This window comes from Brachyhypopomus gauderio, unplaced genomic scaffold (genome assembly GCF_052324685.1).
Source record: "Brachyhypopomus gauderio isolate BG-103 unplaced genomic scaffold, BGAUD_0.2 sc303, whole genome shotgun sequence".
Taxonomy (NCBI): domain Eukaryota; kingdom Metazoa; phylum Chordata; class Actinopteri; order Gymnotiformes; family Hypopomidae; genus Brachyhypopomus; species Brachyhypopomus gauderio.
The window spans coordinates 52,017-66,623 of NW_027507124.1; the positions used below are offsets into that span (position 1 = coordinate 52,017).

The 14,607-nt window shown below is 43.7% G+C and overlaps 1 protein-coding gene and 1 long non-coding RNA gene across 2 annotated transcripts; one reads left to right on the forward strand and one right to left on the reverse strand.

Moving 5' to 3' along the window:
* Nucleotides 1–273: 273 nt before the first annotated feature.
* Nucleotides 274–3,093, reverse strand: LOC143504582 (uncharacterized). Its single transcript, XR_013127607.1, has 3 exons — nucleotides 2,835–3,093; nucleotides 765–851; nucleotides 274–681 (listed from the first exon to the last, which is right to left on the reverse strand). It is a non-coding gene; the product is annotated as an uncharacterized LOC143504582 (long non-coding RNA).
* Nucleotides 3,094–3,362: 269 nt separating this feature from the next.
* On the forward strand, nucleotides 3,363–14,607 carry LOC143504585 (ubiquitin carboxyl-terminal hydrolase 42-like). The gene is made up of 14 exons (XM_076995967.1): nucleotides 3,363–3,575; nucleotides 5,580–5,621; nucleotides 5,745–5,954; nucleotides 6,729–6,839; nucleotides 6,944–7,043; nucleotides 7,975–8,042; nucleotides 8,220–8,290; nucleotides 8,636–8,718; nucleotides 9,119–9,227; nucleotides 9,330–9,470; nucleotides 13,012–13,112; nucleotides 13,247–13,322; nucleotides 13,490–14,223; nucleotides 14,382–14,607. Exons 1-14 carry the CDS (start codon nucleotides 3,494–3,496, stop codon nucleotides 14,605–14,607), a joined length of 2,154 nt encoding a protein of 717 aa, XP_076852082.1. The 5' UTR covers nucleotides 3,363–3,493.

Genomic DNA, 14,607 nt, shown 5'->3' on the forward strand with positions numbered 1-14,607 from the left:
TATGTACATAAACATACCTGTGGCATAAGTGAATATTCACTTTCCTTTGGAAAAACCTGCACATCTTTCCTTTCAATCAACAGTGACCACACCTTGGTTTCCTTTAGTCCTTTCCAAATTTGTTTCAACTGACGCAATCGTCTACCAATTACCTGCAGATTTGGCAAAAGTCACAATACAATACTGCTTAATTTCATGTAATGTATTAAAATTTGCAGTGAAATGGAATGTGTAGATAGGGCATGTTACCGCATGTGACAAAAGGCGTTCAAAGAGCCACCTTCTGTTTGTATTGGTTGGGCCAGGTAGATCCCAAGAAAGATTCAAGGACAGCCTGGCATTCATCTTCACTGAGTTCATCATCTCCATCAACCTGGACATAAATGGCTGCAACAACTTTTTCAATAAAAATAGAAAGAAAAAAAAACACATGATGTACATACCAATTTGATGATTTCTCGTATATCATGGTCAGGACAATCTTCTATTTGCACTGTGGCTGTCTCAGGTGAATCATGGACAATTGCTCTGCTGAGTCCAGGCAGCCGAGGCCCCCCATGTAAGAATGTCCCAGCATCCGTCCAGCTACTAGAAACATGTCACCCTCAATGAGGAACTGGGATGATGAAGGGACCAGATGATCAGGTTCACCTTCAAATAGGCATGTCCTTTCGGTATTTCCTGTAATTGAAAGATGGACACAAATGTCAACATTTCTAATTCCAAGAAAAAGTAATAAACATATGTAACAATGATCATCATACCTAGATTAATACTGAAGCCAGCTTTAAGCCTTTGAATAATTGCTGAAAAGAAGTATCTTGTCACTCCTTCACCAACAGCAACATCTCCTAATATGGTAAACACAATTTAAAAGATAAAAACACAGAAATTAACAAGTTGTGTAAATGAATTAACAATTAACAAGTTGAAGGTGGTGTGCTGGACTTAGTCCTCCAATATCAGAAACTGAATTAGGGTCATTCTATTATCATCCACAATAAAGATCTTGGCTCAAATTCTTGGGGTTAAAATTATTAATACTACAGACTATATTTTTGCTGTATTGACTAGACATTTCCTACTGTTCTTTCATACAAAAAGCTTTACAATGCTTTACAATTTTTGACTTGAAAAGGTACAGAAACGTCTAGCCCAACACCTGCAGCCTAAATCTTGCAAGCTAGACATGATTTTGAAGATTCAATTGATAAATAACTGAGCATGGTACTTCTTAGATCAGATCAATGAACTAACTATGGGCTAGTTATTTAGGTGGTGATGAAAAAATTACTGATATGAATATTTACTGATAATGGCTATACTTGCTGCAAATGAACCAGAAGTTATTTCTGTATAACTGTTGAAACATGATCAGGAAGGTGCACTGAAAGCACTTTAAGGAAGGTAAATATGTTTTCTCTACAGAGTTCAGATTCAGTTGAGCATTATTTAGTCTAGATGCCAATAATAAGTGAAACAGAAATAACTGTCTATGGTTGGTATCCCATTCAAGAAGAAATCTGTTAAACAGCAATTTCAGACCACTTTTTCATGGTCTCGCTGGACTCGCACTTAAAATGAATGAATTAGTGGCTAATTTTATGTGATTTACGTAATTTCGAACATATCAAATCTTGTTGAACATGTTCGTGTTTGTTCTGTTATATACCGTTCAGTAGATCAAAAGTTCTGGAGTTTTGAAGATTAAGGTGATTTGTAAGCGCTAAATAAAGTAACTTCCTGTTCGAAGGCAGAATTAATTCATGGTTAGGAAGATTTTATAAACTCTTAACTGCTACCATGTGAAATTTCATAACCATCCGAGAACCGGCAATGAGTGAATTTGTTCAGTACAAAAACGCGCATCCTGCAGGTCGAGTACATGTAGCTTAGACGCTCCACAGAAAGGATAACCAGTAATTCCTCCCTTAATCTTTGACCTTGACATTTGACCTGTATTGATCAAAGTAATGTTGATGTGGTTCCATATCCTGTAGGCCAATTGTATTTTATTCCTTCCTTGAAAATTTCATTTCATTATCTTCATTATTTCCATTATTCACAAATTTGACCACAACATATTATTTGTATTGTAGCACATAGTACAAAATATTTAGCTCACTACATTAAAATATATAAGAGACCTGACATTATCTTGACTAGGGCCAGCTGCACTTCCTGACTGCGAGGTCAACAAGGACAACAGGTTCCTTGTGGACCTGATAACATTTGCATTTCCCTACAAGCACAAAGAAAACACAACTAATATTTGTACCCTTTCTTGCATCCTACGCATTCCCGCCATGCTGCCAATCGTGGAAAGAAAATAAATGGTTTAACAAGAATGAATAAACATGTATAAAATGGCGGCATGAACAACTTCTGAAACACTCTGCTATGCCTTTGTTTTTTATATGCATTTAAAACATTAACTGCCAATAGCAAACCATTTACTACGATACTTTTGAACGGTCCAAACGCGAAGTTTAAACGTATTGCCCGTTTTACAGCCTGTAGCTAGTTCTGATAACTAGAACCAGCAAGACCCTGATTGTTTTATGCCCTAAAATTAACTATTTTCTATCCTACAACCATTCTGACAAATGAATGTTACTACGTCAGGGAAACACATACTTAAACGATAATGTTAATCAGTACACTTCAAACTCTTTATATGAGAGCAGCTCATACCAACCAAAGCTCTTAGTTAACCTCTACTAACAAGCTAGCTAACTAGCTAAAGTTCCCCCGCGTTATAACGCAACCACCGTTACGTAACGCAACACATCAAACTTGCCGCGTTGAATCTGAATAACTTTGGATGCACTTACCTCGTTGTGCTCCATTAGTTGTCTCCGCCACAAACGCGACTGATCTTCACCCACAGACGCGACCGAGAGTGAGGCACCGCTGTGATTGGTTTAATGCGTTGGATTGCTCTAAGGTTTACTTTTCCTGAGAAGCCCGGATGTTTCATCGCGGGTCTGAATCTGTATTTCTGAGTTTTGAATCATAGCGATTTGAATTTAAGGATCTAATTTTTTTTCATGTGAAAAATGCAAGTTGTAATATTGAAATTTATTTTTTTCCAACAGCAAATTTCACCATCTCGCAAGTTCAAAACATAAAAAAGCATTGTTAAAATTCAAATGTATGAATTACGCCATTAAATATTTCAAGTGTATTAAATGTAATGTAAATATAATACAAATATACAAAATTCAGATTCAAATATTTATGCTCCATATTTTTAGCTCCATATTCATCAGGTTATTGTAGCAGCCTGGCTGATTTGGTGTTTTGGTTAAAACATTTGGAAGTCGTGACATCGCGCGTGCTAAGCCACTTAGAATGTTTGGTTTTGAATGTTTGATTGGGAAGGTGGAATGTTTGGATTTCAGTTTCGATGCTGAAAAGCTCAAAACCGGTCGTATGAGATTTTGCTCTGCGATTTACAATCTAATGCGATTTTCTAATCTTCACTTTGAGAATGAGTTTTTACCCTCTGATAACTGACCTGCCTGGGCAGGAACAGAACCACGTCATGGACACGCCAGATTTTACCACTCATGGTGAGAAAAAAATGTTCATATACTGTACATAACTTTATACTCAGGGTTGCCAACTCTCACGCATTGAGCGTGAGACACACACATTTGACCGTCTTCACACGCTCTCACGCCACACTTGCGATATCTCACGGCGAAAAAAAAAATCCGGTTTATTTATCTCTGATCTACATCTATGATTCAATTAGTTACTAGTTCGCTCTGGCGCCAACCACCGGCGATCGATATAATACTTAATTTGTGTCCATTTTATCGATAGATCGCGATATAACACTTAATTTGTGTCCATTTTATGTTCACCCCCCGTCGACAACTTACGTTCGCCACCAATTTACACTCGCCACCTCCTCCAGGTTCAAATCTCACTCCAAGCGATCTTCAAAAGTTGGCAACCCTGTATACTTCTATATAAGACAGTACATTTAGTCAACATTGCTTATGAGTATTGATTTCCATAGGCTTATTTATATTAAAAATGTAATATACACATGTATGTAGTTTTCTAAGGTTTAGAAAAATAACCTATATATATATATATATATATATATGTATTCTACTGGTGACTTTCAAGCTCTTTATTTCATGTGTACAGGACATTTTGATTATTATAATTAATGGAGCATGGGTTATTTCTTTGACTCAGCACAATTTTCATAAATCCCACCATGTTAACATTCTCCATGTTGCCATGGAAAATGCAAATACAAATAAACATTTTTAAAAAGAAACGGGTTTCATGACATGACATCACAAATTCTTATGCATTCTCCCCACATTCTAATGACATCACATGGCACCATAGCCCTTCTTATAATCACTTGTTCATAATCACTTACAATAAGAATAAAGGAATATAAGAGGAATAAACTTCTTGAAGTCATGAGATGTGCACAGATTATAGTCACTTTCAGAAACAGAAAAAATGTGCTCCCATGCCTTACAGATTTATTCAGCTGTTTTAGCTCTCAAGTGAAAAGCACAGCTATTCTGTAGCTTTGATTTGATGCACTTTATATCTTTTATGTCAAACGTTTTATTTAAATGTCTACATTTAATTTAAAATTTAATAATGTGTTTTCCTCTATAAATTTATTTCTAACATTTCATTATTGAATTTTTGTTCTATTTAAATCAATTGTATTTAATTATTTGTGATAGCTTTTATCTCTATTTTTTTTCTTATAGACCTGATGATCTTATAGACTCATGCTTCCTCTGTGCCCTGGGTTGGTGTTTTGCATTTAAAACAGGGTTGCCAAATGACACACGCATTTGACCGTCTTCACTCGCTCTCACGCCACACTTCCGATTTCTCACGCAGTGGGTGGGTGGGGGGGTTGCGAACGTAAGTTGTCACCGGCCGGGGTGTAAAATGGACACAAATTAAGTATTATATCGCGATCGATCGCCAGTGGTTGGCACCAGAGCGAACTAGTAACTCATTGAATCATAGATGTGAATCAGAGGTAAATAAACTAGATTTTTTTTCCGGCTTGAGAAATCGTATGTGTGGCGTGAGAGCGTGTGAAGACGGTCTAATGCGTGTGTCTCACGCTCAATGCGTGAGAGTTGGCAACCCTGTGTATCTGCATGCACGGACGTAATTTGGGGGGGGAGGGGGGGTCATGTCACCCCCACTTTTTCAAAAGCCAGTTTTGGACCCCCCCAGTTTTTACGGTTAAAACCAAATATTTAAATACCCCCCCCACTTTTTATTACAAAATTACGTCCATGTCTGCATGTACCTGTAACTAATTTCTCAACAGTGAACTGTACCAAAAAATGGTTGGAGTATCCAATTTGAGGGCATTTTACTGTTTGATTTTGAGTAACAAAACAGGTTATCGTACAAGCTTGAGGCAGTAGACCTCAAGTAATAGTTGTAACAATGTGACCCCCCCCCCCCCCAGCCAGCATGTATGTTCTGTTTGTGTCATTCTGAGCAATTACCACAGGTGAGTTCTTGAAAAGTGCATCTAACTTCAACGATCTGATTCTATCTGGCAGGAATGAATAGTGACCATGGAGAAGATAAGCCCAAGGAGACTGGTGAGTACTTTACCGTTTACTCCATGTTCCAGGGATGCACCGGTTCTGTGTCCTGCAAGCATTTCTGAAGCAACCGTGTTGCTGTACGAAAGCCGTAACGAATGCCTCTGTTTGTCCATGTAGTGGTGCTTGCCAGTGGCGATGGCATCCCTCTACCCCAGATGGTCCTGTTCCCAGCAGAACACCTCTGTTTAAATTGGAACCAGGTCCATCGTATTGGAGCAGGTCTACAGAACCTGGGCAACACGTGTTTTTTAAACTCTGCCCTTCAGTGTCTCTCCTACACTGCTCCTCTCGCCAACTACATGCTGTCCAGAGAGCATTCCACAACATGTGAGTCACTCCCCATCCTTCTCCTCCTGCCACACATCTTGGTTCTAAAGTATTTAACATATCCAACGTAGCCTGTTTTAGTTCTTGCATCATTATGTAATCAGCCTTATATGAGCTGACTGCAAGTTGAACAAGAGTAAATTGTCTAACATTTCTAATATCACAAGAGAGGAGCAGAAATTAAGCTTGGTTGTCTAGACCAATGTTGGGTAAAGAATGGAGTGTCCACTGGTATGAGACGATATTTAGGGCTGTTCAATAAAAGGTGTTAACAGAGGTGTCAGCAGGCCTCTGTTTTGCATGAACCAGCAGGTGTCTTTGTTGGGAGCAGAGTGTGCTTCTTCCCATTGGCTGCAACAGTTCATTCAGTATCTCGATCATCTCAGGATGATCTACACACAGTCCTTAATTTCACAATGTGTTCAGAGTTTCTATGTAATGCTGTAAGACAAAACGCAGATCTGATGAACATTTGCTATGATGTTTTGGGTTTATTGTATGTTTTCCCATCTGTTGAATGAAGTCTTTATCAACCAAGGGGTGCAGTTGTCCTTTGTACAAACTATTTAACATTATTGTGAGTTTGTCAATGTTATTTGCTTCCGTAAAGGTTTTCTAATTGATATACATAGAAAACATTTGGTTGGAAACATGGCTGTGTTAATTACCTGCTTATTAACTGCTTATTAACTTTCAAGATTATCTACTGGTATTTAGTGATACCATCTGTATATTTATTATGCCTTAATTCTGAGTCCTCTTTTTCCCCCGAAGGTCATGAACCTGGATTTTGCATGATGTGCATCATGGAGAATCACATCACCCAGGTGTTTGCCAATTCAGGAAAAGTCATTAAACCCATCAGTGTGCTGAATGAACTAAAATGTGAGTATGCAAATGGTGATGGACAAAAGCAACATCATATTCCTTTGAGCACCGTTAAATATGAACATTTCTAATTGTGGTCCATCTCCTTTTCTTTTTCAAAGGTATTGCAAGTCATTTCTGTTTTGGGAGTCAAGAAGACGCTCATGAGTTCTTGCGGTACACAGTGGACACTATGCAAGAGTCCTGCCTGTTTTGGAGCATGTATGTTTACTTGGACCACACCCTATATTATTGCTCAAGTTGCTAAATTATTGAAATTTTAGCATTCATCTATTTCTTAGCATGTTTGTTGGATATCTGTGGGTCGCAGAATTGTTACTTGACTCTTCTTGCAGACAGATATTTAAAAATGTCACTTCTAGCAGGTGCAGCTGTGGCTGTTAGTCAGGTGTATTATTATTATTATTATTATTATTATTATTATTATTATTATTATTATTAATAATATTATTTGGAGAGTAAATACGTGGATCCAAGGGTCCTTTTTTGGCGTTTTTTGTGCTTTCCATTTCACTGACTGAAAAAAGAGCGGAGACTGGTGCTTGATACCGGTGTGAAGAAAATTGCTGATGTATCCACCAGTTATTAAGATTGTCCTGTATCTAAATGAGGCCAGGTTGGTCTAAGAAAATAGAAGTAGTTCTGCATTTGTGCAGAAACTGCACAGGCATACAGGGTGGTTTACTCTCACCCCTCTCTTCCATACCACAGTCGACAGCTTGTTTATGTGTGGCTAACACGTTAGTCCACCAGCGCTCTGTATGTGGGCTGTGCGCTCTCTCCCAAGTTGCTTTGATGCGGTGCCAGCTGCTGCTTCTCAACATCTCTCCACTACTGGCCAGCCAGCAGCCTACATTCAGAACGAAGCGTTTGACTTTACCAGTTACGTGTGGAGATGAATCCATCAGGGAATCGCTGCGTCGTTCTAGTTTCTGGCAATTTTCACGTCAGACCTCATTTCTGTTCTGCTTTGTGCTTTTAGAAAGCGTTATTCAGAAAGGCGTTTAGATACACTTAAAGGTTGTACTCTTACAATTGCATGTTTGTTTATATTCTCTTTTTAATTTCTTGTTTTAGTTTCTATCTGAATAAATTACATTTTCTGCCTTGTCTGATGTTTTTATTTAATCAGACTGGACAGGGAAACACAGGCAACCACTCTGATCCATCAGATATTTGGAGGTTACCTGAGGTCAAGATGTGAGTTTGTCAGTCATACTTCATTTCAATTTGTGAACATCAAATGGTAAAATGGTATTTACTGTAAAATGTTACTATAAATTATTTATTTCATAAGTGTTCAATGTGTATGACTGGCAATGCTATTTGAGATGTTTTTGATCAGTTAAATTGATTATATTCTTTCTGATTTCACAGTGGAGTGTTTGAACTGCAATGGAGTATCTGATACGTTTGATCAGTATTTGGACATTGCACTGGACATTGAGGTAGCCATCAGTCACTCTGTTGTATCTTTTATAAAGATGTCCATAGAAATGATCTGGGCTTTGAAATTGATTCTATCAGTTTGTTAAAGTGTGTGCGTGCATGTGTACATGTGTGAGGTGGACATTTGTTTAGATTATTAATTAGGTCTGCTAATCATGGCATGTCTGGCTTACAATTTAGTCTTGTATGAGAGTTGCTGTCTTAGTGAATTAATGATTACTCAGTGAATTGATAATTGCTTGTCCCAAACTGGTGTCTGAGATGTAAAGCATCATGGGATCAGTTTGACAAGATTTTCTTTAGCCCTGTGTCTGTGCCTAAGCGTGTTTACATGTGTTTTGTAGACTGCTCCAACCATCACCAAAGCTCTTGAGCAGTTTGTTAAGCCTGAGCAGCTTGATGGAGACAATGCCTACAAGTGCACCAAGTAAGTGTCCCAGCTCAGATCTGCTCCACCATGCTGTCCAACAGGGTAACCATGTGTTTTTTCCAAAAGTAGCATGACCAGTAACTTTAGACTCAGGAAGGCGGATACAAACTGCCAGCCTCATTTTCAAAATATTTTCACATAAAACTCAAAAAGCCGTCTTCGGCCACGTACTACAGAGGGCTTTGAAACCAATGGATAAGAGGGATAAAGGTGCTCTTTACTTCTGTCCCTTAACACACGGCAAGTCTATTTTGGATAAGTCTGAGGCACACCGGTTTATCTCTGGAGATAAACCAAGCTCTATTTGTTGTCATGGGACCACTAGTGGTGAATTTACTGTGGTCTGTGTTGCCTATTATCTTTTCTGTCCTCATTGTGAATTTGGTTGTGTTTGTAGATGTAAGAAAATGGTTCATGCCTCAAAAAGATTTACAGTCCACCGTAGCTCGAATGTGCTCACCATTGCTTTAAAGCGCTTCGACTTCAACGGAAGCAAAATTGCAAAGGTTTGACCACCGTACTTAATTCTGCCGCACTGTTGTACACTTTCCTTAGTCGTTTCACGTGATCTATGCCGTTGCACAACTGTTCTCTGTCCCCCTGTGCAGGACGTGAGGTATCCAGAGTATCTGGACATGCGTCCGTTCATGTCGCAGTCCCACGGAGAGCCACAGCTCTACGGCCTGTACGCTGTGCTGGTCCACTCCGGGATTAGCTGCCACGCCGGACACTACTACTGCTATGTGAAGGTTTGATGTGCTGCGCGGTTTCAGCATTCTCTGCGTTTTTGCACTGAGTTTCTGCTCTAGCTAATGGATGGAATAATGTTTTTATTTCAGTCTGGTAATGAGCAGTGGTATAAGATGAACGACGCATCAGTAACTGTAAGCGACATACAATCAGTGCTGAATAAACAAGCATATTTACTGTTCTACATCCGGTAAGTTCAACTTAATGTTTAAACCAACTCCAGATTTTTGAATAGTGGAATATTTAGAAAGGCATTTTATACACTTTTATTGACTGTAACTCTGTGACCCGTGGTCCCGGTCATTGCTCCCCTCGCCCGGTCAGCACGGCCAAGGTGAACGGGCCTCAGTTCACCTCCACCTCCGTCATCAGTCCACAGCTTTCTCCTCACATGGCAAAGGTATCACCGCACCACTGCACCATGCCAGGAAATCTGACTGGGAACTGGTTGTTATTGTTCACTAGTATAATTGAGAGGGCTGTGTTTTGTTTGTTTACACTGTTAAACTCTTACTTTCTGTTCCTGATATTCAGATTTCCCATAACTGACCGCTGTTCACTTTGCAGAATAACTCTCCCGTGAAGGAGGACCAAGGTGGCTCAAAGCCTGGCGGCAGCAACAGCGGCAGCGTCCCGAAGAGCCAGCCCAGCCCCTGCAGTTCTTCGGCTGCCGCATCCCCGACCTCTGACCTCAGACGGCCTGTGCAGGTGAACGGTGGCGCCGCCGCTCACAATAGAGCAGCATCTCTGTCTGATACGCCAGGCTCTAGTGAAGGCAGACGAGCGCATAAAGAGCGGAAGTGTGATAAAGACTCTGGGCAGCCACACCTTTCCTCCACCCTGAAGGAGCGAGGCAGATCCAGGCAGGGACATTATCGCGAGCGGGAAAACCGGAGTCGGGAGCGCTACGGGCATCGCCATCGCCATCGCAATCGTTCCAACAGAGACCACCATACTGATAAGGATCGCTCGGCCAGTCGAGAGAGGATCCCTGGAGAGCGAGAGGGAGATCGCCACCGGGACGGGCACACCCACCACCGCCGAGACCACTACCACCACCGGCGCCATCACAGCAGCAAGGACGAACGAGACCGGGATGTGGAGAATGGTCAAGGTGACTTCCCTCGCTCATTTGAGTACTATGTTGGGAAGAAAGACTCGGGACACAAGCGGGCTAAAGCACCACGCCCCGCCAGCCCTGCCCCGCGGCCCCAGGCACAAAAGCGTAGCCTGTCGGACAGGGAGGATCCATGTGAAGAGCGGCCTGTCAAAAAACATAAGAAATCCAAGAAGAAGAAGAAGGACAAGCGGAGGTAAGGAGCTATTTATGTTGCATGAGAACGGCCATTGCTATACTGTGTGTGACCAGGAGGGGTCAGCAAACAGAACTGTTACTGTTGTAGAAAATCTAGCAACCATAAGCCAGAAAGTGTACTACAGTTTCCTTAAGCAAATCATTTTCAATCTGCAGGAGTTCTGAGAGGGACCCATCAGACAGGAATGGGGACAGCAGCTCCTTCCGACACAAAAAGATGAAAAAGAAGAGGAGGAGGCACAACTTGGAGGAGGAGCCTCGTATGGAGTGTCGCTCTGGCCATAGCTTAGACAAACGTAAGCGCTGCCTCAGCTCCGACCCAGACGAGTCTTCACCCAGCGCCAAGCGACCTACTACTGAGGACTATTACCAGACTCAGTAGATCGTGCTCTGATGCCACGCTCCCTCCTTCGCCTTCCTCTGGACAGACAAAAGCGATGTCCGAGCCTCTTACTCAGGATATCGCTCCCCTGCTGTCCCCGCCTCCGCACAGGCCCCATTCAGCCCCCGAGACGCCAGCTAAGCCAACCGACACCACGCCTCGCACCCAGACGGCCTCGGCTGAGGAGCCCATCTACTGCCACGACACCCATGTGACGAAAGGCACCACGGCGCCCCCAGAGGCCAACCACGACCTCTGCTCACAGGGGGGCGACGGGCACGTGGCTTTAGAGAGGCCCGTGGCAACCGCGGACGCCTTTGTGCCCAACGGCGATGACTGCAGGGAAGATGCGGTGGCGTCTCTGTCTGGTGCGCCAGGCTCTAGAGAAGGCAGACGAGCGCGTGAGGAGCGGAAGTGTGTGTGCCGCCTCAGCTGCGACCCAGACGGGTCTTCACCCAGCGCCAAGCGACCTACTACTGAGGACTAATACCAACTTAACGTCACTCAGGTGCATAAGGGTCAACTTTCTTTCCAAGTTTCAATTATCCATTACAAACTAGTAATGAGCAGTGGTATGAAAGGCATTTTATACACTTTTATCACCGCACCACTGCACCATGCCAGGACATCTGACTGGGAACTGGTTGTTATTGTTCACTAGTATAATTGAGAGGACTGTGTTTTGTTTGTTTACACTGTTAAACTCTTACTTTCTGTTCCTGATATTCAGATTTCCCATAACTGACCGCTGTTCACTTTGCAGAATAACTCTCCCATGAAGGAGGACCAAGGTGGCTCAAAGCCTGGTGGCAGCAACAGCGGCAGCGTCCCGAAGAGCCAGACCAGCCCCTGCAGTTCTTCGGCTGCCGCATCCCACCTGCGCCCGCTGCCCTCGTCCTCTTCCTCCAGCGCACCACAGTCTACCTCAGACCTCAGTTGGCCTGTGCAGGTGAACGGTGGCGCCGCCGCTCACAATAGAGCAGCTTTCCTGGTTCCGTATGGCCAAGAGTCATCCGACGAGTCCGACCAGGAAGGCGGAGCCTTGGATAATGGCACAGGGAAGTCTTACCCTGGTGCCAAGGCATCCGACGGGAAAGGTGGGATGGATGGTCTCCTCTTCCACAGCTCAAGCTGCCTCACGCCCAAGACCAACGGAGAGAGGCCCGTGGCAACCGCGGACGCCTTTGTGCCCAACGACGATGACTGGGATAAAGGTGCTCTTTACTTCTGTCCCTTAACACACGGCAAGACTATCTTGGATAAGTCTGAGGCACACCGGTTTATCTCTGGATATAAACCAAGCTCTATTTGTTGTCATGGGACCACTAGTGGTGAATTTACTGTGGTCTGTGTTGCCTATTATCTTTTCTGTCCTCATTGTGAATTTGGTTGTGTTTGTAGATGTAAGAAAATGGTTCATGCCTGAAAAAGATTTACCGTCCACCGTAGCTCGAATGTGCTCACCATTGTTTTAAAGCGCTTCGACTTCAACGGAAGCAAAATTGCAAAGGTTTGACCACCGTACTTAATTCTGCCGCACTGTTGTACACTTTCCTTAGTCGTTTCACGTGATCTATGCCGTTGCACAACTGTTCTCTGTCCCCCTGTGCAGGACGTGAGGTATCCAGAGTATCTGGACATGCGTCCGTTCATGTCGCAGTCCCACGGAGAGCCACAGCTCTACGGCCTGTACGCTGTGCTGGTCCACTCCGGGATTAGCTGCCACGCCGGACACTACTACTGCTATGTGAAGGTTTGATGTGCTGCGCGGTTTCAGCATTCTCTGCGTTTTTGCACTGAGTTTCTGCTCTAGCTAATGGATGGAATAATGTTTTTATTTCAGTCTGGTAATGGGCAGTGGTATAAGATGAACGACGCATCAGTAACTGTAAGCGACATACAATCAGTGCTGAACCAACAAGCGTATTTACTGTTCTACATCCGGTAAGTTCAACCTAATGTTTAAACCAGCTCCAGATTTTTGAATAGTGGAATATTTAGAAAGGTATTTTATACACTTTTATTGACTGTAACTCTGTGACCCGTGGTCCCGGTCATTGCTCCCCTCGCCCGGTCAGCACGGCCAAGGTGAACGGGCCTCAGTTCACCTCCACCTCCTTCATCGGTCCACAGCTTCCTCCTCACATGGCAAAGGTATCACCACACCACTGCACCATGCCAGGAAATCTGACTGGGAACTGGTTGTTATTGTTCACTAGTATAATTGAGAGGGCTGTGTTTTGTTTGTTTACACTGTTAAACTCTTACTTTCTGTTCCTGATATTCAGATTTCCCATAACTGACCGCTGTTCACTTTGCAGAATAACTCTCCCATGAAGGAGGACCAAGGTGGCTCAAAGCCTGGCAGCAGTGTCCCGAAGAGCCAGCCCAGTCACTGCATTTCTTCGGCTGCCGCATCCCCGACCTCTGACCTCAGACGGCCTGTGCAGGTGAACGGCGGCGCCGCCGCTCACAATAGAGCAGCATCTCTGTCTGGTGCGCCAGGCTCTAGTGAAGGCAGACGAGCGCGTGAGGAGCGGAAGTGTGATAAAGACTCTGAGCAGCCACACCTTTCCTCCACCCTGAAGGAGCGAGGCAGATCCAGGCAGGGACATTATCGAGAGCGGGAAACCCGGAGTCGGGAGCGCTACGGGCACCGCCATCGCCATCGCCATCGTCCCAACAGAGACCACCATACTGATAAGGATCGCTCGGCCAGTCGAGAGAGGATCCCTGGAGAGCGAGAGGGAGATCGCCACCGGGACGGGCACACCCACCACCGCCAAGACCACTACCACCACCGGCGCCATCACAGCAGCAAGGACGAACGAGACCGGGATGTGGAGAATGGTCAAGGTGACTTCCCTCGCTCATTTGAGTACTATGTTGGGAAGAAAGACTCGGGACACAAGCGAGCTAAAGCACCACGCCCCGCCAGCCCTGCCCCGCGGCCCCAGGCACAAAAGCGTAGCCTGTCGGACAGGGAGGATCCATGTGAAGAGCGGCCTGTCAAAAAACATAAGAAATCCAAGAAGAAGAACAAGGACAAGCGGAGGTAAGGAGCTATTTATGTTGCATGAGAACGGCCATTGCTATACTGTGTGTGACCAGGAGGGGTCAGCAAACAGAACTGTTACTGTTGTAGAAAATCTAGCAACCATAAGCCAGAAAGTGTACTACAGTTTCCTTAAGCAAATCATTTTCAATCTGCAGGAGTTCTGAGAGGGACCCATCAGACAGGAATGGGGACAGCAGCTCCTTCCGACACAAAAAGATGAAAAAGAAGAGGAGGAGGCACAACTTGGAGGAGGAGCCTCGTATGGAGTGTCGCTCTGGCCACAGCTTAGACAAACGTAAGCGCCGCCTCAGCTCCGACCCAGACGAGTCTTCACCCAGCGCCAAGCGACCTACTACTGAGGACTATTACCAGACTCAGTAG

What these genes read in the sequence shown, in the direction of transcription:
- LOC143504585 (XM_076995967.1), top strand. Translation starts at nt 3,494, where the DNA reads ATGAGTTTTTACCCTCTGATAACTGACCTGCCTGGGCAGGAACAGAAC. An exon ending in AGATAAGCCCAAGGAGACTG is followed by an intron (nt 5,622 to 5,744) that starts GTGAGTACTTTA and finishes TTGTCCATGTAG; the next exon opens with TGGTGCTTGCCAGTGGCGAT. An exon ending in ACGGAAGCAAAATTGCAAAG is followed by an intron (nt 9,228 to 9,329) that starts GTTTGACCACCG and finishes CCCCCTGTGCAG; the next exon opens with GACGTGAGGTATCCAGAGTA.